Source organism: Camelus bactrianus, chromosome 7 (genome assembly GCF_048773025.1).
Source record: "Camelus bactrianus isolate YW-2024 breed Bactrian camel chromosome 7, ASM4877302v1, whole genome shotgun sequence".
NCBI classification, from domain to species: domain Eukaryota; kingdom Metazoa; phylum Chordata; class Mammalia; order Artiodactyla; family Camelidae; genus Camelus; species Camelus bactrianus.
This window is the reverse complement of record NC_133545.1, coordinates 23,812,513-23,835,509: the sequence shown is the minus strand read 5'-3', so window position 1 is coordinate 23,835,509 and position 22,997 is coordinate 23,812,513. Positions and strand designations below refer to the sequence as shown.

General features: G+C 33.5%; 1 protein-coding gene across 5 annotated transcripts in view; it reads right to left on the bottom strand.

Moving 5' to 3' along the window:
* Positions 1-1,197: 1,197 nt before the first annotated feature.
* Positions 1,198-22,997, bottom strand: part of POT1 (protection of telomeres 1) — a 78,258-nt gene continuing 56,458 nt past the window's right edge. For all 5 annotated transcript variants that reach the window (XM_010947582.3, XM_074367138.1, XM_074367139.1 and 2 more), the window contains 10 exons: positions 22,583-22,752; positions 21,409-21,497; positions 18,732-18,788; positions 17,517-17,673; positions 15,780-15,985; positions 12,472-12,607; positions 10,203-10,291; positions 8,216-8,307; positions 6,463-6,568; positions 1,198-4,911 (listed from right to left, as the gene is read on the bottom strand). In XM_010947582.3, the coding sequence (XP_010945884.2) occupies positions 4,799-4,911; positions 6,463-6,568; positions 8,216-8,307; positions 10,203-10,291; positions 12,472-12,607; positions 15,780-15,985; positions 17,517-17,673; positions 18,732-18,788; positions 21,409-21,497; positions 22,583-22,752 (1,215 nt within the window). In that variant the 3' untranslated portion in view covers positions 1,198-4,798. The remainder of the gene's footprint in view (positions 4,912-6,462; positions 6,569-8,215; positions 8,308-10,202; positions 10,292-12,471; positions 12,608-15,779; positions 15,986-17,516; positions 17,674-18,731; positions 18,789-21,408; positions 21,498-22,582; positions 22,753-22,997) is intronic.

The window sequence follows — 22,997 nt, the reverse complement described above, 5'->3', positions numbered from 1 at the left end:
CGACTGGGATTCATTAAAACCCACATTCTTCTTGATATGAAACACAGAATACAAGACATCTCTTTTATTTCATTACTTGCAACTAGAAAAGAAAAAGGTAAAAAGAGCTAATTTTCTCAGTGATATTTGTATCAGAAGAGAGTTTATTTAAAAAATTTTCTCCTTTGGTAATTCATTAATGCTTCTAATAATTCTTGAATATGCGGAGATATTTGAAACACTTTAATCACTAACAATAAAGCCAAAAGTAAAAAATGCTCAGATAAAAGCCAAAAGGTAGACCTGCCATTTTCAGAGCTTACTGCCCATCATTTTGGATCAACTTTCTGCATTTTTAAATAACTACCATTAACAACAAAAATCATTCTGCTGTTTCATGTGCTTAATATAAAATTTTGCCTTATTACTCTTAAAATTGAGGTTAATAAATGGTCTGTATCTAATAACTTTTGTCATGTAATAAGAGCAATGTAACCTATCGCATCTTCATGTATAAGTTTTGCTCAAAATTTGTAGTGCCCACTAGGTTAGAAATTTTGAATTGTTTTAACACTCTCTTTATTTAGCTCTTGTCTCCCTTCCCTGTCTCTAAAGGTTGTGTTCCATATCTGTATTTTATTGTAAACCACATCAAATCCTTTCTGGATAGATACTGTATGAATACTAAATGAATATAAATACATGAGCTGACTCTTAAATGCCCACTTTGTACTCCATATTCTTTACCTTAGCTTCCATTTAAGCTCTGATCATTGTGCAGAAATGTTTGTCAATGATCCTCAAATTCAAGGGCAAGTTTATCACTCTAGAACCTCATCTAATTGGCCATAGCACACAGGATTTCATATCCAACCCAATAAAACCACATGATGACCTACTGCAAGCTATGTTTTCATCTGATTCCACAATCGTGATTTTAAAATGTGTTATCTTTCCTATTAACTGTTATGGTAGCTTGGGACAGAAAGTCATTTAAGAGGCAACTAAAGTTGGCAAGAGAAATTCTAGAAGGACCTTGCCTTCTAATGGAGAACAAAAATCTGCTGAGGAAGTTGTATGTAAAGACAAACCAGCTTTTATATGTGAGTTCGTATTTCACAGAAGGGAAAAATCATTCTGAAAACACAGGGGGGAAAAATGGTATATACCAGAGCTTCAGGGTTGTAGATGAAAAAGGTACTTGTTTAGAAACTGTGACAATATTTGGTGGAATATTTTATTAATAGATAAGGCTCTCAATAAACACATGCTCCACATCTTCAAAGTATTAGGAATAGATGAAGTAAAAGAAACTGTACACAAGCTGAAAATGTCTTGTTTTGGCATTTGTGGATGAGGCTGACAAGAAATTCCAATGTATTACCCTGCAAAGCGAACTCAAAACAGAGAATAAAGGTGAGCGTGCACAGACACACACACACACACGCACATGCACACACGAATATCAATGTGACTCTGTGGCCTAGATTTCAAGGGGAAAAAAACAGACATTCATCAGGATGATTCTATGGTCTAAAAGTAGCAGAGGAGTCTCTGAACTATCCATGTTTCACCACTTGGCACATCTGAGGGAGAGCTCCCATATACATTGATGCATTATCCTTATCATTGTAATTGATGCCTGACACTTCTCTACCCGTCAGATGCAGTTCTGAATGGAAGGGACATTCATCTTCATGTAAGATGATCATCACTTTGAAACCTCAAGTGATCTCAAATTTCCTAACAGCTTAAATCGTAATACTGCAGGGGAAAAAGAATACACAGTGCTACTGATTCGTTTCCTGACTGCCAAAAGACAAAATCTCACATACCTGAGCGCATGGAGAGTTCTTGCTTCGTGAGTTCCAATACTATTTCCCAGTACAAGAAGGAAGAGAAGAAAGATAGCTCTGCCAGGATTTTATGAGGTGACTAGGCTCCCCTTTTCCTGGGGTGAGTGGGGGGTTTTGCTACTATCCAGATAATCAGAGGGACCAGCACAGGAAGACTTCTAAATTTCTCCCCAAACGGTGTTCTAGAACATTAGTGTGACTCACTGTAGCTTTTACAGAGCTTGAATTTTCAAATGAAAAGCATTACAGGAGGCGGCTTCCTTTCTTACATCAACATAATTCTTTTCACAATGAGTTCTTTAATGCATAAACAAGTATTACAAGACAGCCATGTCATGGCAGAGTCCTAACCTGTATCAGGAAGTCTGGACAGGCTTTAAAAATTCTGATCACGTGAAAAACCTCCAGGAAACACAGTAAAACCAGGTCCCAGGGGCTCCAGATTTATTTAAAGGGAAAATAATACCAGACAAAACACAGACTAAATAATAATACTGTTGTGAATAACTATTCAATGAAACAGACAACATGAATATGTTCTAAAAAATATAAAATTCCAAAATTGGCATGATAAGAAATAGAGCACTTAAATAGACCCCCAACCACCACAAAAACATAGAAAGTGAAATAATCAGAGAATTCCCCACTGAAGTTTCTTAAGCTAAGCAATTACAAACAAGTTTCTCCCTCTAATTGTACTGATGTAAAAAACAAAATCTACTCTACAAAGTGACAGAAGCAAGTTGCAGAAATATATTCACAGTATAATGCTATTTTAAAAATGTATCTGTACACATACTTACATGTTCTTAGGGAAACAGTCTGGAAAATTACGCAGAAAACTGTTAAAAGTGCTTTCCTCTGGGGCACGAGTTAAAGCAGGCATTAGTTCAACCTTACATACTTTATGCTGTTTCAAATTCTTACAAGTACATATTACTTTTATTAAAAAAAAATTCTGGATAAAGACAAAACTTGATGGAAAGCATGGTCAAAATTCAAAACACTGAAAATAATCAGAAGGATGTAGAGTTTTTCCCGACACCAATGAAAGCTTCCAGAGTGCAGAAGAGAACTGGCTGGACCGAGAGTCACCATTAGTGACACACACATGCTCTGACTTTGGAATCAGAACGGCAGTCAGCTGGGAGGCGGGCGGGGGGAAGACTCTGGCCCATTCCTGCGTGTGCAAGCAGCTCGGCAACACCATCTACGCTGATTTGAAAACCGGGCGGCCAGCATGGTGTGGAGACTGCTCTCCCAGGTAGTCACGGATGTGTTTGGCTTCTTTTAGCCCATCAACACCACTCTTTCTCTACTCATTTAGAAACAACGTCCAATGTGCAACATGACCAGGCAGAAGTCGTAAGAGAGTTATAAAGAATTGGGGACAGTGAGAGTGGCCACTGAAAGAGATGACGATTTTTCATTATCTATCTGAAGAATGGACTGTCTTTGATTTTCTAAGCCGGGCCCTCTCTTCCCCACCCAGAACAGTGCCGTGGCTACGAGAGACAATCCAGGAGTGTCTAAAACAAGGGCTGCTGCAGAGTCTGGAAACTGAGGAAGAGGCTGTACACAAACTGTGTTCTTACATTTAAGTAATTTTATATCTGACGAGAAGATTCACACAGACAACAAAGGGGACAAGGCTCAAATCTGGGCACAATGAACTACTGTCCAGTGTCGCTCCAAAAACAAAATTCCTCTGAAATTTGGGGTTCCTGATTAGGGAAAAGCCTTTCTTATCAGGAAAATGGGTTCTTCTGAAACTGAAATACATGTTAAGTGCTTACTTAGCAATAGTACCTGGTGTGCAGGCAGTCCTAACTAGCTGCTATACTGACATATCAGCTTTGGTTCCTCACTTCAAATCATGCCTCAGCTCAAGATAGGACAAATAAATAAAACAGCTAAAATGTGTGCATTTATTTATTCTTTACTATTATTGAACTAGGGAGATCTGTATCTCTCAGTCCTTAGCAAATAACATATATAAATCTATACATATATACAAATATACAGAAATATTTGTATAAAACTGAATGTTCATGATTTTAAATCTGACAAACCTCATCAGGTAAAAAGCAGCCTATATCATACTGATTTAACACTTAAATGTTCAATCTGAAACATGAGCACAGTTTATACAAGACTCTAACGAGAAGGGTAATATAAATAAGTCACTGACGCGGCCAATCTGATCACTTGATTAGGTTGAAGTGGAATGGAATAACTTCCAATAACATGCAGAGAAACAAGCAATCAAAGCACATAATTCGGGTCTGAAAAAAATGGATTTATCCTCCGTTGGTATCAACACCTAAAGGAAGCAATTCTGGCACTCCCACTTAGAGCAAATCACTCTCTCAAGCACACTGTAGCTCACTCAGACCAGCACCTCTTCCAGGAGTAGTTGTTTAAGCAGATTCCTTTGTACAAAAACAAAACAAATCAAACAAATCCTTGCACGCAGTAAAAGCGGAGAGATTTAAGGTAGGGACATTTCCTAATCCCATACGCATGCTAAAATCACCAACCACTGCTGATGTAAAAATCAGGGCAGAAAAAGCAGCTCAACCAGGGATGGTGGATGGCAGAGCAATCAGTGGCTGGTATGTGGAAAAACCAATAGGGAGAGTGATTTTTTAGGGTAGGGTAACAAAATATCTTCTTTGAAAGGACTGCAGAGAGTAAATGAAAACAGTCCTTATTTATTTGATGTCTCTCTTTTATATATCCCTCGCAGCCAGCATACTGGGTATTTTGAGCAACAGGAACATTTTTAACTTACAAGAGGGAGTTAAGATAATGCAATGTCTATTTGTTAAAATTTTTTTAGATAGCTGTTAAAATGGAAAATACAGAGCTAACTTGTGTATGTGTTTTATAGCAATCTCATAAAAAATAGTAATGTTTTCTAAAATTAAAATATTTTACATATGCTAAGTTGAATGTCAAAATTAGATAAGGTCTTCTGCAACTGTGGTGTCAAAAATCTGATAGCAAATTTGCTGCTCTGTTCCACTTGTGACATTATACGACTTGATGAAGCACTCCAACCATGGATACGCATCTACAAATCAAAAAGAATATGCTTTTGAAATAAAACTAAACAGCTCTAAAACATGTATCTAAGCATAATAATTAGATAGAAAAATTAACATATTTAATTTAGCTTGAGAAGTAAATACACTCACCAAATTTCATACCCTTACTCTTCCAAATAAACAATGGATTCGTTATTGCTCTGCAGCAATTCTGATTTGAATTTTTTCCCAACAGGAAGGACTAATTCAATGTGAGGTTTTCAAAATGTTTGATGGCAAAGGCTGTAACCTAAATCATTTCCAATTTTTATTCCTTTTTTTCCCTCCTAATTATTGCTTACTGATCTCATATGTTTTTGTTTGTTGTTTGTTTTGTTTTGTTTTGTTTTTTTCCTCCTTAGCTGACTACAAAGAAACCAGCTCAAGACCTCACATCTGTCTTCTGAAACGCCCATCAGGTAACAGGTGCTGAATCCAGGCATGTTGGCAGTCAAAGATGCCATTTCCAAGCTCTGGTCATGACCACAGTCTTAAGTCTATTTATAACTTCTAGAATACTCTCTTAATATTTCTTCAACTTTGAATTTGAAAGACATTTAATTTTGTCTTCAATATTGGGCAAGGGTCAAGCAAGAGAGGCATTCTCCTGCACTGCTGCTAGAGCTGTAAATAGGTAAAATACTCTGGAAAAGCAACCTGGCAGTATGTATCAAAGGCCTACCAGCCCCTTGCTTTTTGACATGTCAGTTTTATTTCCAGAAATCTATCCAAAAGAATCCAAACAGCCAAACATCAAATAAAAGTATTTAAATTAAAACTTAGCTATAAATGCACAAAAACTAATTTTTTTTGATTGTTATAAATTGCAAAGATTGACCAGGGAAAAATAAAGCCTGATTGAAAATAACCTATAAGAGTTAAACTGACAACAGCTAAATCTGCAGCTGGTAAAATCTGCTACTGATGAAACATTGCTGGCAGAAGTCAAATTGTCTGAGTATGATTTAGATCTGCAAGTTTCATTATAAATGGAAATAATGGCCACAAAAGAAAACTCAGTGGCAGCAGGTGTAATCAATACAATCTGACCTGAAGACTGGTTGATAAATCAAATGTTACACAGAAAAAAACTAAACCTGACAGAAATACTTAGTAAAATAAAAACTTGTAAAATGTGAAACTAGTTAATACTGAACAGAGAATTCATCAATGAATTAAACTGGTGAAATGGGGTTTGTTGTCAGAAATGTTTCCTGTCAAAATTTCATCCCTGTTGTTAATGTTTGTATGCATAAACATAGTATTAAATGTGCTTGAGATCAAAACTGCCTCCCCTTTGTGACATTTTAAAACATTTAAAAAATCTTTTCATTTCAGAAATTATGATTCTTACCTATTTCATCCCTCCTAATGTCCTCATACGCAGGTAGACCATACAGTATAATCAATTGACTTAGCAACTTACCTGAATTCAGATTTCAAAGTTTCTATGCCTTTTAAAGTCCATAGATTAGCCATATGCTAGGTGTTATTTCAAGAAAAAGAATGAATGGGATTATTAAAATATTACTGCCTACCAATTTTTACTTCTGGAGGACAAAACATATCCATGATCATATCTATACTTTGCTGAAGGTTGTCATTGAGTAGGACTTCTGATGCTGGAATCTGGAAGAATTTTTCCTTAAAAAAATTATAGAAGAAACAAGGAAATGATATTTATCTTCTTTAGAAGTTATAATTAATAAAAAAAGTATTTGAATATTATCTAATTAAAATAATCTAGACTATTTCACCCTATCAAGATTGTAGAATGCATCAACTAGAGTGCTAATCTACACTCTAATATCTGATTTACCACTTTATTCTATAAACAGCTTTGAGATATATATATATATATATATATATATATATATATATATATATATATATATATAAAATCAAGTTAAACTACTTTGACTTATCATAAGAATAATGATTAGAATACAGTGAGGCTTACTATTCTCTTGACAGCATATAACTGAGTTCCTACAATGTCTAGGTGTTAAGTTTAAAAGGGTGTAATATACAGTATATCTTTATTTGTTTCATTTTTCTTCTCTACTAGATTGTAAGTTTCAGGAGGGAAGGATTTTGCTTGCTTCATGCATTGCTATACACCCATTACAAAGAATACTACTTGGCACATAGCAGGTGCTCATTAAATATTTATTTAATAAGTGGATAAATGAATTGCTTAGGCAGGAGAAAAATTCTCCTCTCAACCTGACCCCAGATTCTTTCCCAATGTATGTAGTGAAAAATTTAACCTCACTGGCCTTTGCCCTTGGTTTCTGAGAGGTAATCTCTAAGCCCTTGGAACATCATGCCTCATTGGAGGGTCCCTGTTTGCCTGGAGACCTTGGGTCACATTAACATTGTGATTTAGAGTGGGGAGTTTGGAGCATGTGGTATTAACTTGACCACTGGTAGGGCTGAAGACTGAGAGCAGTCACATGGGCAGCCAATCACGACTACCCAATAGCATGCCAACAAAAACTGTCAACACTAAGGCTTAGTTGAGTTTCCCTGGTTGGCAATATCTCACGTGTACTGTTACACATCATTTCCAGGAAAGCAACACTGTCCACTACTTTATGGAAAGCGAACAAATCGAAGTTCCATGTTTGAAACGTTCCTAGACTATGCCCTATGCACCTCTTCCCTTGATGATTAAAATCCGTATCCTTTACTGTAATAAATTGTAACAGTAAGCATAATAGCTTTCAGCAAGTCCTGTGAGTCTTTCTAGTCAATTATCAAAATGAAGGTTGGTCTTGAGGACCTCTTAACTTGAAACTGTTGTCAGAAGTAATGGGGGGGTTTGGGAATCCCCTAACTTAGAATAGTCAGAAAATGAAGGTGACCTTGTGGACAGCTCCGTAGCTTCACACAATATAACTATCTCCCTATCAAAGTAATATTGTTCCCTCTAATATGAAATATAGAGGCTTAAAAAGCCCAATGAAATACCAATAGATAATGCCTGTGGGTGTGGCCACACTTCTGCCTTTGACTCCCAGAGTAGAACTTCTGCCTAGCATGGACAATAACTCTTTCCTCAAATTCTTATTCCTCAATTTTTCATTATTCAGACATTAAATTTTACAGTATCAAATTAAAAGAGAGATAAATACATAGACCATTTAAGATTTATGTACTTGTCTTTTATTTATTCTTCTGAGTTGCCTTAACTCTTCTCAGTAATCAAGTAAGCATAAATAAATATATTAAAATTCAAAAAAGTACTATCTTTTAATTAGAAATAGGTTCACTACCTCTGTTACTTACAGAATCCATAAGATAAGCTTCCAACACTCCTGTTCCATCATCAAGAGTAAATGTCATCACAAACACATATTGGAGGGGTACAATACCTAGTACTAATATGAAGGAAAAAAAGGTGAAACCATATGAATCTCCTATTTCTTATAATCAAAGTAAAGAAAAAATTGCTTTATGATATTACATATGTTAATTTTGTTTACTAAAATAATTCGAGATAAAAAACTTATACATATATCTTTTTGTTCCCTAAAATATTAAGCTCATTTTAAAAGGTTCCTTTTGGAACATTACATTATACCAATATGGGGACAATGACTCATGAGCAATTGTATCTTTTTTTGATTAAATATTAATATAGCATGTGTTTAAAATGAGTTGATCTCAATGGAAAACAAAAATTGATTTGTGAAAGGCAATTCATTGCATGTTGGCTTTATGAAAGACAAAATTAAAGTACCAGAATGTTCTAAAAAAATAGCATGCAGTTTAATATTTAGGATTTTGTAACATGTTTCTCTCCTTTGTATAGTAAGCAAAGGGATCACTTATTTTTTAAGAGATATCTGGTTGAATGACATCAGAATCTGGGATTTCATAATTTGGTAAGATGAAGAAAAAGAAAGAAATTAAAGAGATACTTAATCATATGAAAATTTATAGGTAAAAGTAAACATCTTATGTTGTATCTGGAAATGGAAGACATTCAATAGGCTTAGAAAATTGTCTTCCATTTGTGGAATTCATATTCAAATAGGACTAACAAAGGAGGCAAGTAAGAAGAATAAATTAAGGCATACAGACATGAATTAGGGCATACAGACAGGAGAGAAATTGTTAATACAGAGGAAGTGAATTCTAAGATTTGAAAGATCTCAATAGGCATAAAATACCAGCTAAAACCAAGAAGGAAGAACATAAAACCTACCCTGAGGGACCAACCACATAAGCAAACAAAGAACTACATTAAGTACAGGCTGAGAAGAACAAGGTTGAAGCACACAGCAAGAAGCTCATGTGAAAGTAACCTGGAACCCCACTGGACCCCAAACAAAATATAAGATAGCAGTATCATGCAGCTGGATTAAAAGAGAGAGGAAACAAAACCAAGTATACAAATAAATATATCTATACAGTAAGATTTTCAGGTAAGTAGAAGCAGTATCCAATTTTAGGGAAATAAATGTTTTCTTCATACTCATGAATTGGCCAACATCTGCAGCCCTATTTCCAGCTGTAAGTGCCAAACTCTGAAAAGAGCATTGGTAAAATGGAATGTTTACTGAAGAGGAGAAATAAAATAGTAAGGAATGCACTGAAATAGGAAAGGAAGTGAGGATGCCTGCTTGGAGAAACAGACTCAATGAAGGCTTGACAGGTTACCTCCAAATGTAGTCTGTCATCCTATAGAAGCGGGAACAGAAGTATCCTAATTCTAGTAGACAGAATGTGGCCCATGTTAAAATTATAGGTAAGCAGATTTTACCTCACTGTTAAGTACTGTACCTAAAAATCAAGGGACATGTTACCTTGCAGTGTAATGAGTCCCCTATCACTGAAGAGTTTTAAGCCAAGGCTAGATGACCACAGTTAATAATGTGATATACAAAGATTCTTCTTGTTCCAGCTAAAAGCTTGTATTGGGTAAAAAGCTGTAATAGCAATCTCTAAAACCTTTTCCCATCCCAAGATACTATGAACTGTAGAGATTTTTCACAAGTTGTACTTATAACTAATGATTAATACTAAGATTACTGAACATTAAAGTGTAAATTAAAAATACTGGCAGATGCTTGAAAGTAAGCTTTTAAGTGTTTTGAGCATTTACTCTATACTTTTGTTATAACCACCATGAATGGTTTTGCTTAAGGAAAATTAAACTTTAGCTCAGCCTTTACTCTGGTTTTACTATATCTGCAAATATTGAAATATAATCAGTGAGATCACCTTATACAAGACAGTTACAATTACAGGACACAGAACTTTAGCCAACCTTCTGCCACAGAAGAAGGAATCCACGGTCTTTTATCAACCAGGGAATTTAGATTTTGTATTGGTCTCAGATTAGAACATTGTTTACATCTGAAATTAATAAAAGCAAAAAACCAGTAAAAATAATTTATTATATTATAACTCATTTAATTATTATTTAACATTTTTGCTGTTCAAGCATGCAGTTTAAAAAGTGTATTATTAAACAAGAGCACTGCACCTCCTATATTGTAATATGTATATTACAAACAGAATTATAAAAAAAAAAGCTTCTTACAACAGAAGCAATCAAAAAAGAGTACAATTCAGAATAAACAACTGTAAATTGAGAATCAGAATGGTTCCAGATGCAGACTGTTAATTAATCTGGCTATTTTCCTATCTGGTAAAACAAAAAAGTTTAAAAAAACAATCTCTAAGGACTATTTCATTTTATGGCTCTGTGAACAGTATGTAATAGTGAAGGTCTTAATTAAACATAAACCAATAGGAGAAAAATTATTCTAACTAAAGAAGTCAGTACTAGCACATAGGGGATCATAGTTTATGATACCTAATACTGTAGTTATCTTTTTTAATACAAACCAATATAACAGTATAAATATACTAACATTGCACATCATTTAGTACAGGTATGTTTTACTTACCTACAAAGATTTTAAATACAAGCAATTTTTATTTGCATTTATTATACTTTTTATTTACTTTTTTATTATATATTAATATTTAGAAGATGTTGATAAGAACGTATGCTTGAATAAAAATATAAAAATCAACATTCAAAGATGCATGCAGACTTCTTTTCATCTGCAAGCTGGGGTAAAACAAAGGGTAACTATATTAAATGTTATCCACTTCCATTCTTCTAATACATAGAAGTTTTTTTCTTTAACAGAAAAAGATAATCCAATAATGAGTATTATTGCCTTAAAATAAGGCTATGATATTAAACTTTAGACATTGATAAAGTAAGTACACAAATTAAAAATTAAGGATAATAAGTAGAAATTAGAGAATCCATTATTTTCACAGTAGTACAAGAGGGAAAAGGAGAAAAATAACATTTTTATAAGTCAAGCCAATAGAAGACTGGAGATAAAAATTAGCAAAATAGTAATAAAAAAAAGGAGAGGAAGGGAAGTAAGAATAGCATGATAAGTGGAAAACAACACGAAATGTAGAAGTAAAACCTAAATGTATCAGTAATTAGCATATTTTAAACTCATCTATTAAAAAACTAAAATCTAGTCATAAGTATTTACTTATGAGACCTGCTAAAATATAAGCCTGAATAGAATGTTTTTTTTTTCTTTTTGACTTCCAGTAAGTGAAGAATGGTCCAAAGTTTATAACTAATATTTGCTTTTCTGGTTCTAGACTGGCCAAGGTGACTGATACTAGGAAGGCAAGACAAAAAGAACAGAGGGAGAGGAGAGAGCGCAAATGAGTCAGGATGAGCGTGTAAAAAACAAGTCCATGTCAGTGACCTCTTAAAAAGAAAAAAAAAAAAGACAGAATTTGATATTTGGGAGATGGAAAAGGAGAGGGATGGTATGACAAGATGTATTCTACAATCCAGGGTTTCTCAAAGCAGGGCACTTCCAGGGTGACTGTTTCATCAAGCGGAAACAGATTTTATCTGCATTGCCTCCTTCCAAACCTGGACACCTGTTTCTAGTTCCTAATGGATTCTGGTATCTTCCAGTTTCTCAGTGGCAACTAACTTATAATTTTGTGGCACTGAAAATCTGGAGTTCAATCACTTAACTTTTACTAGGATGCAGCTCTGAACCTTTCTCTGTAACTAGTATGTAAATTCTTATGAAAGAAAATAAAGGAATATTTCAGCCTTTGGGGTAGCCTTACACCTAGCACACTGCAGGCACTCAATATATATGCCATCCAAAGAACAGATACATACCAAAAAATCTAGTACACATAAATTGGTACTCAGTAAGTATCCATTCACTATATAGTAACAAGTGAGATACTGACAGGCATATGTAGAATAGATAAACAAGATTATACTGCATAGCACAGGGAAATATATACAAGATCTTGTGGTAGCTCACAGCAAAAAAAAAAGTGACAATGAATATAGGTATGTTCATGTATAACTGAAAAATTGTGCTCCACACTGGAAATTGACACAACATTGTAAAGTGAGTATCACTCAAAAAAAAAAGTAAAACAAACAAACAAACAAAAAAAAACAAGCAATAGATAAATAAAAATAAAAATTCCCCAAATTCCCATTATTGAAAACATACCCATAGTGATGCATTTTCCTTTGTATAAGGAATGGTGCTGAAAGGTCCAGGACTTCCAGGTCCTCTGGGCCAGATCTCACAGGAATTACACTATGAAACTTGTTTGAGAGTTTACAGATTTCACTGAGTGTACCTCCTATTAAAAGAGAATAAATAAATCCTTCAAGTATTACAAGTATAAAATAGGCAAAAATGGAGTACCTATTAAGTACCAAATGAGATATATATAATAAGACTAAAAGGACTAACAGAAAAAGGCAATGCATGCCATGAAGTTAAGACACTTAATACACTTACACATTTATTGTTAAAATAATTTGTAAACTTAGGATCTTATTCATTGATTAAAGAAAGCACTGAGCAAAAATGCTGAGACTTGAACAAAATATAAAGTTTGTAAAATATTAACCATAACTTTAAATTTGTACAAATTGCTCTTTATGCAAGGAACACTATGGTTCAAATGATCTAAAAAGAGTAAAGTTGTGAGCCATAAAATGACAGGATTCCTATTATTAAATTTGCTATATACTACTAGTATATAATAATAATTTGAACTAAATCTTTTCAGTTTAACATTAAATTTAAATACAGATGTGAACAGATTGTGTAATATGAATTCATGTATAGTGTTTGTTCATTTTTTTACTGTGAAAATCATCCCACTTACCCTAATGCTATGACAGGGTGGACATTAAAATCATGTTGGCTGAGAAGAAACAGCATGCTCAACGGTGCACCATTATTAGAAAGCAGCATTACCAATGATAACACAAACCCACTGGTACCTTTCTTGGTGTACTTTTCACTTAGGTTGGTAATTCTTCCTCCCCAGGGAAAGAGAATATGATTTATAAAAGTGATTCTGTGCATTTCCTAAAATTTGTGTAAAATTTATAATGCTAAAATTCAATTGTGAGGGGAAGCATTTCTGGCATAGCAGTGTAAGAATGTCCCAAAATACACTTTTCCATAACAGCAAAAATAACACTGGCAAAAACTGTCAAACTCAACTTTTTCAGAACTCTAGAAATTAACCAAAGGCCTTCAACAATCCACGGTGTGTTATTTTTAAAAAAGTGGCTAAATCTTGGTAGGAACAGCAAACTTTGCAGTGTTTTAACTTGCCCGGTTCCCATACCTCCTCCTGCAGCTCTGCCATAGCTGGCAACCACAGTTCAGCCACGTCATACTATAGTTAGATCCTAGCCTATGGTTAGAGTTATGATACTGAGAAATATGATAACATAAAAATAGCTCACATTTTGATGAAACCCTTTTAAAGTGCTTTCACATACACTCTCATTTGACTTTTTAAAAAGGCTCTGTAAGGTAAAATGTTTTACGTTGGATGGACTTATGTATCTAATAAATAGCTACTGAGAGCCAGTTATGTGCCAGGTGTACTACTCTAGTGCTGAAGACACGTAGATTAAAATAACATGTATCTGGACCTTAGGGAGTTTACATTCTAATATGGAAACATATCTATAAACAGACAGTTGTAACACAAATATAATACAAGAAGAAAAGTGTTCTACTAGAAGTTCACACGGTATGTAATTAGAACCACACAGATCTGCCTGATGCATCAGAAAAGCGCTTATGCACGCAGATGCTCATTAAATATTTTATAAGAATTGCCAAATAAAGGGAATTACTGAGTTCACTTCTGAAGATGTATTAGAACAGAAATTCTCAGTAGAATAGCAATGGAATGGCACAGAGAAATATACTGGGTTTAGGAATTGTCACCAGTTCAATATGACTGGAGGGTGGGATGGGAATTGAGGACGGGCAGGAGATGACACTGAAAGTTTGAGGGACGCCTGTTAATTACAGATAGGATTAGGAGCTAAGGGGATGTCTTTATTCAAGCTTCCTTTGGACCCTCAAGGCCAACTTGGCTTTAGCATAGACTCCTGTGGGAAGCAGCACAGCACAGAAGGACCCTAAGGCATATTTGACATCCTCTCTGTTGGCCCTACAAGGACAGTTCTTATAAAGCCTGACAAGATCATGGCTTTATTTTATTTTTAGGGCATAAAAACAGTCTTACTCCGTTTTTGCGTACGTGTGTGTCTCTGTCTTTCTGTTTTTAAGTCTATGTCCTGGTACAGATTAAAATACTGCTAATGAAATATCACATTTCACTCAAAATGGCCAAGTTTTTAAAAGCATTGGTGTATAAAAGCATTGGTATTTAAAAGCACTGGTATGAGAGTAGGGGAACAGATAATCTCATATGCACTAAAGCATATGCATACTATGATAACTTTACCAGAAAGTTATTGGGCAACATTTACTTAATTCCTTGTATCCCCATAATTATACTTCATCTGGAGGGAGGCGAAGTTCATCACAGAGTTATTATGTCAAAAAACAGGACACAGTTAAGTTCCACCACTCACTACCTGTATTGGGAAAGATATTTATCTCCTCTGTGGTTCAGTTTTCTCATGTATAAAAAACAACTCACAACAGTACCAACTTCACAGTGATAATTAAATGAACTGATACATAGAAATTAATTAAAATACTTTCTGATACACTATAAATATATCAAAACGAGATGTTCATGAAAATAATACCAATGTTTATATATATGTATATTCACACATATATATTATTTTCTAAAATGACTGTTTTATAAATAGAAAAATATCAGCACTAAAAATGATCATAATCCATTGTAATAAAAATCAGTTCATTTACAAAATGAAACTGAAGTTTCCCTAATGAAAATTAAAGATGATGGTCTCCTATTATGGATTACTAGATATATATTAGATAAAATAAGACAAAAGGATAAAAGAAATACAAAACCAAATTTGACTCAAAGTTTCATTCTTTTAAAATATGTCATTATCTTTACTTGTTTTAAGGGTCCCTTCCTTGATTTAGCTCGAGATGACTTTCATGCTGTTTTTATGACACAAGAGTGACATCCAGAGGCCAAAATAATAGCAACTGTACGTAACAAGCAGCTTCCTGATTATTATTCGGCTCAATAACCAGCTTGGATCCCATTAAGATTACAAGTACAAATCCAACAAGATAGACAAATGCAAACACTTAAATTTAATGTATAATTTCAAAATGTCTTTCAGATAAACATATACATACTTGTACGTATGTATCTGAATCTAGTTGTTATATGCAATATATTACACTGTTTGAAATTTAAATGAACACTGTTTTGACTTTGTGTGTCCTAGGCTGCCCCTAAATATATTTAACAATAATTAACCAGAGAAAGACATAAGCAAAAGCCGTATTCTAATAAAACAGTAACTTAAATATCATACCTTCTATCAAAATTAGACAGTTATTTGAAAATGGGAGAATATCATTATTTTTCACAAAATGAACAGCTACTTTTCGTTCTCCTTGATCTTTAGTGGTCCAGATTTTTGAATCATATAATGATGTGTTTTGTAGTTTGATATCTGGGGTTTTGGTTGCACCCTCTTGCAAAATTTTATCCAAATCACCCTCATGTGGAACTTCTTGCCTAAAATAAACAATGAAATAACACAAAAACAACTGGTATAAACTTGCAAGGTCAAATTTAACAAATTATCCAATAAAAATTTTGTTCATATGCCTTTGAGGCAGCTACTTACTTTAAAATCTGGAGACAATTCACTTTGCAGATTAAGTGTCTCTTACTCAACAGAAAGATATTTGATGATACTACATGGCTAATTAGACCCATAGTATAATTACATTGGCCACCAGCAATTTCTTTGCCTGGTTTGGTGATACCAAGGTTACTTATAATTATTTCTAGCACCAAACTGTTCTCTATAAGGAATGCTAAACCTTCCAGCAGGAGATCCCTGTCTTCACTCAAGATAAACATCCACGTACCACTTAAATTATCTCACTTTCATAGGGTACCTACTAATATTCCTTTTGATTCCTTTTAATCTAGAATGATAATTTTTAAAAGTCATATGGTAAAGTATGATACAGTAGAAACAGCATAATTTGCAATCAAAAGGTTTGTGTCCTTGTCCTGGTTCTGTCACCAATCAGCTGTGTAACTAGGTGAAACCTCTTAACTTTTCTGAGATGACTTCTGTATTTGCTTAAAAAAATGATCATAAAGGGTGGTTTTGTTTGGCAAAGCTATGTGTTTTTACTAATTATAACTTGATAATACTTCAAGAACTACCTAATATCTGTACTTATATTTTAATTCCAAATATCATTTCAAGCCCAAATGGGTGGAAGACAGACTCCCATTGTATATAAGGAGATCTGATGATCAAAAATCTGCACAGCAGTATTACACTTAGATTCTGGAGGGAAAATATATGTACATTAGTGTACACAGAAGCACCCACAAACAATATACACCTACAAATATAATAGAGATGTATATATATTTATGTGTTACATATTTAGAGGGAAGATAGTCAAATTGCATAAAAAAGAGGAAGAGGGATTAAAATAATTTTCAGAATATATCTTCAGCTAATAAGTATATTTTTATTCTAATGTCCTAAAATTTATTTATTTATGTAATAAGTAATGTTCAGAAAAAAGACTGAGGAAGTGAGAAATCCTTGATTACTAACAACAGTTTAAATTACATTCACTATATTGTAGTTATTAAGCAGGACAGAAATATTTCCAACAAGGCTTTCTATATCACTTAATTAGAAATTTCAACTACCCAGAATTATTCTCTATTTAAGAATTTTAGTTAGTAATGGTTCACTTTCAAGAAGATTTGTAACAAATGAGAAAGTCTCCCCAAATATCTTCATAGTTTATTATTTGTTTGCATTTAACCAGAGCTAAGTTGAATTTCAGATCTGAAAACAGCACCTACTTTTATGTATTACTACTAGTAAATATCAGAAGGATTTATTATGAATTAATATTTTCTCTTAAAAACATTATCATTCTTTCAAAATACAATACATTAAAACCATAATTTACTCATTGCCAGGACTTAAACTGATACATAAGAAAACATATATACACAAATTTTATTAAATGAAAACTTCTGTTTTATAATGGAAAATACTCACAGTGAATGACACTTAGGACAATAAAGTTTAACAGACTGAAAGAGTCTTCTGGGCTTATATGACCTCAGTTTTGCTCGGATACGATATTGTTGAGGAGCTTTTTGTTTCAGAATAGCACAGAGTGGGGTTTTCTCCAAATACTGATGATCTGTAAGTACTATAAAGAATTTTTAGATTACGTTAGAGAAATCTACAAGAATGTAAGTATATTCACGACATGAGTCCCCCTGAAGCAAATATATACATTAAAATGTAATTAAGTTATATTAATTGAATTTCTGGTGTAGAAAGTCTACTGTATAAGTGATACTGTGGCCTTCTCAGTGCATCACATCAGGGTTTCATTCCTGGGGATGTTAACTCTGCTCAGCTGGTGAAGGTGCTGTTTAGCAGTTATCTCCACTATACACTTATTATTTCCCCCTTTAAAACTAGTAAGTACTTGGAAAACATAAATATCCCAGTTCATTAAACATTTAGGATTCTGCTCATTTAGGATCCATTGATGACTGACAACTAAATAAATTATTACTATCATGATTAAAAAATGGCGATTTTTTTACTCCCAACTTCATTATTTCATTTATTAGTTGCCATTCTATTTTAAATAACAGTTTTCCATTCAATTTCATTTATTTATTTGTTTTGTTCTTTTTATTTATTATCCACACGGACTAATAGATTCCTACTTTATTCAATCAGTTCTATCCCATCACCAGTATTTTTTATTTTGATACTCAAATTGTACCAGATTTGACATGTGCCATCATTACCTGAAAACTTCTTTACTTTCTGGCACAAGATGTTCCACAATCATCTTGTAATTCTCCTGTCCCAACCCTGGAATCTGCTACTTCTTCAAGGAGTCCTTTTAATTGGGGATATTATTTATAAACGAAGACTGTACACGAGGTGTGCTCACTGTTACTGGGGGCCATTGCTTCTACAGCCTTTTACTGACAGAGCACGTTCATACCTATACTTACACACAGGCACCTCTGTGTTTATGTATGAATATGTACACATGTGCACCAGTAAGAACAAAGTGTGAAGTGATTAAAATAAATGTCATATAAGATACTTCACATTATAAAACTAAAAATAAACCCCACTGTACTGTAGGGCAGAATTACATTTTATAAACTTATAGATATAAGGACAGATTTATTATGCTCATTGTTATGCCCATTTTTCAAAAATGAAACATGGTCTTACCTGTAGCCGATAGTTGCTGACATCTTTCTACTTCATATAGTGATACTGATCCAGAGCCTTAATTAGGAAGAAGGGAAGAAGAATTACAATTTTAAAATCCATTAAAAATTTAATGTGGCATTGAAAACTATAAAACATTACTGAGAGAAACTGAAGAAGATCTAATGGAGTGAAGTCATTTGTTCATAGATTGGAAGGTTCAATATTGTTAAGAGCTGATATTATCAATCCAAATTGATCTGTAGATTCACTATAATCCTAGTTAAAACTGCAGAGGCTTTATTATAGAAAGAGACAAGCAGGGTCTATTATTTAAGTGGAAATGCAAAGAATCTAGAATCTAGAATCTAGAATCTAATCTCAAAAAAGAACAAACCTGGAGGATTTATATGACTTCAAGATTTACTATAAGGCTATAGTAATCAAGAGAATACGGAGCTGACATAAAGATTGACAATATTAACAGAATTAGAAAGTCCAGAAATAAACCACATTTACACAGTCATTTGATTTTTGATAAAGGAGGCAAAGCAATCCAAAGGGAAAGCAAAATTTTTTTCAACAAATGGTTCTGCAACAACTGGAAATTTGTATGAGGGGAAACAAATGCTTATTTCACACCATACTACTAAACACTGAATGCAAAGCAAAGAAGTAAATCCACACTTATACTCATTTGATTTTAACAAAGACACTAAAGCCAACTTAAAAAAAAAAAGATTCTGCAACTGGAAATCTGTATTTTTAAAAAGTCTACATCATACCATACTACTAGGCATTAAAAAGAAATAAACTGCTGATACATGCACAACACGCATGAATCTCAAAAACTGTATGTACAGGAGTACATAATATAAAATTATTCCATTTACATGAAGTTCTAGAAGAGGCACAATTAATCTATGGTGGAAAAATGAGAACTTCTGGGGTAGAGCTAGGGGTGAAGATTGTTTGGGAAAGAGCATGAGGGAGTTTTCTGTGAAAAGTAATGGACTTGATGTTAAGAGGGATTTAGGTTACACAGGTTCATATATTAGTCAAAACTCAAGTTTCCCATTACACTGAGTATAATTTGCCTCAGTGATAAAAGAATAAAAAAGAATTCTAAACAAATACTGAACTCTAGTTGATGATGTTCATTCATTGAAGTGTTTAGGAGGTGTACTTGTGTCTGCAAATTACTTTAAAATATTTCAAAAAAGATGGATTGATGGATTAAAAAAGAGAGAGAGACATGACAGAGCAAAGAGAGTAAAATGTTAATTGGAGAATCTAGGTGGTGGGTATATGAGTGTTGACTGTACAATTATTTCAACTTTCCTGTGACATGTACTACTTTTGTAATTTAAAAATAATTAGAAAAACCTTTAAAAATGAGAAAAGAGATTTTAAAAAATATAATTACAAATTATACTGTCTCCAAAAGATTGTCAGTTGAAGTAAATTGGCCTCCTAATGGTTGCTCAAGAAATCACGGATCACCAAGGTGCTAGGAAATACGAAGAATTTAAAGAAGAGAAAATGAAGAAATAAACTTACGTACAAAAAATCAAATAGCACACATTTGAATCTGACTGACTTTGCCATCAGGTAATAGCTAACTCAGCTGGGGCAAATTATATGACCCCCATCACTCAAAGCTTCAGCTTACTTTCTGTAAGAGGGAAGAATAATATCAACCTCATAGGAGTGCAGTTAGGATTAAATGATAATGACTGTGGGCACTTACTAAATGCCTATCAATCCACACATGTTAATGCTTATCCTTACTGGTATAGAAAGAGATTAAATACTCAAAAAGGATCACAGAAGGGAAAGGAGTTAGGTTGTTAAAAAAAAAAAAAAGAAACACGACATAGATTTTAGGTCTCAGAATGTACAAGCAAATATTAAGACAAAGTGAAAAAGGAAAAAACCTCACAGAGTGTTTTAAATTTTAGATTTGAATAGTCACCTTTTCAGGTAGATGATAACATAAATACACAAGTAATTGTTTGGTAATGTTTTGCAATTAGGTACTTGATTAACTCAATAATTAAGACTTGGAACTCTAAGGTATGTGTGATAAAAAACATGTGGGGAATTTGAAATAAAGCAGCAAAGACAACCTTTGTTCCTTTTAGAAACTGATAAGCAAAGTAGTTGGCTAGGAAATTAATACAGATTTTTAGTAAACAGATATAAATACACATCAATATATATACATAAATACTACACATATCACAAATCAAGTCATTCCTACCACCCCAATTTTAAAAATGTAACTATTTAATTAAGGGAGGAATAATGTTTACCTTTGCCTAGGACACTGATAAAAGATTTAGCATGTTCCTTTACAAGGAATATGGATTTGCCAAAAAAGAGAGAGACAAACAGAAATGGGAAATTATTTTAAAAAGAGAATTTATATTGATAAATCCATCTTACTTAACAGTGACTAAACTGGCAACATTAAAAATTGTTCTTACGTATTAGGAGTATGGGATTAATAGATATATATCACTATATTTAAAAGAAACAACAAGTATTTATTATTGTATGCAACATGGATCTATATTCAATATCTTGCAATAACTAGAATGGAAAAGAATCTGAAGCTGTACACCTGAAACTAACATAATATTCTAAATCAATTATAGTTTAATAAATAAAATAAAAATTTAAGAATTGTCCTTACTTGAAATGTTTGAAAAGCTGTCCTCATGTTCTGATTGACATATACCACCAAAAGACTGATTGGCTGGCAAATCTGCAGATTCTAAAACCCTATAAGTGAAAGGATATAATTTTAAATTTCAAAAAACAGTCAAATAATGGTCAGTTTAACTCTACCCATAGAAACCAAGAGCTCACTGATACTGTACAAAAAATTGTCTGTGTGTGTATGCATTCCTCAGTAGGTCTATAGCTATGATCAGATTATCAGAGGGTTCCAAGAGATCCTCAAATTTATCAAACCTAACTCTAGAAAGATACAAGTGGAACAGTGGGATGATGAAATACTGCAAACAAATAAGCTGGGTGTTTAATGGATGACATTCTAGGTCAGAACAATCTCACTCTAGACTCAAGCACTGCTATGTATTACACTATGAGAAAGTAGGGAAACTGATACAAGATTATTAAAATGGCTAATTAATTTACATATGTTAGTCATACTGATTTCAGTATATTAAAACCTGGAAAATAGGTACGTCATTTCAATTTACTGAATAGGATATTTTCTATATCTCTTTGAAGATATGCAGGAAACATTTGCTATTTCCCTAGAATACTGGTCAAAGAGTTCTGTACACAATGACTAACAGTAATACTTCAGGAAAAAGGGAACATGTACAGCAGGACTTAAGGTACTATTCACTTTCTGGGCACATGTAAAAGTTTTAAAAATATGATACACTGAAACATTTGTGTTACCTATTTTATGAGTTATACACACTTTAGAAAGGCAGTATTTTTTTTCATGGAGGATCAAGTCTGTTTGCTTCCTAGATATATGTATCAAGTTTCCCAAACTTTAGCTAAGCTCCAGTTTCCACTGTTTGTTGATGTACCTGGAGAATGTGGCAAATGGTATAAGACAATAAATGCAAAGAGTAGACGTAAGAGCACAAGTAACTACTGGAAAACTAGCTCTGCTACTATTTAGCTACTTGAACCTAAAATCATCACTTGATTTGTTTCATTTGGTTCATCTATTAAAAAAAAAATGGGTAATGGCATGGAAGACTCTGAGGATCCATTACAAGGTACCTATTAGATCCCCCCACCCCACTCCAGAATATTATCTTAGAAATCAGCTTAATTAATACCTTATTTACAATTTCTAAATAGGTATATAATACACTTACTTTTTCAGTTGATCCACATCTGAGTTACTTTCCGGCAAGACTCTGATTCCCCGACCATAACTGGTGCCTCCATGGAGATGAAACTCTAGGGCTAAAAATGTTGCCAGGTTTTCAGAATTGACTGACTGAAGCTTGGTATGGAGGCTATAAATTCTAAGAAAGCTCCCAACCTAAAAACAGATTATTATTTAGAAAATGGAGAAAAATGAAACAATTTTTAGCACTTGCAATATTGAACAACCAATTTGGGGCACTGACCAATCACCAGGGGTTTTGACTCATCAGAAAGGATACTGGTAAGTTATACTAGTGTGTAGTGAATATGCCCCAAGGACACTATATCAAAACCAAAATGTGTGTGTACACATATATATGCGTATGTATCTATTTTTTCAAATGTAAAGACATATTTACA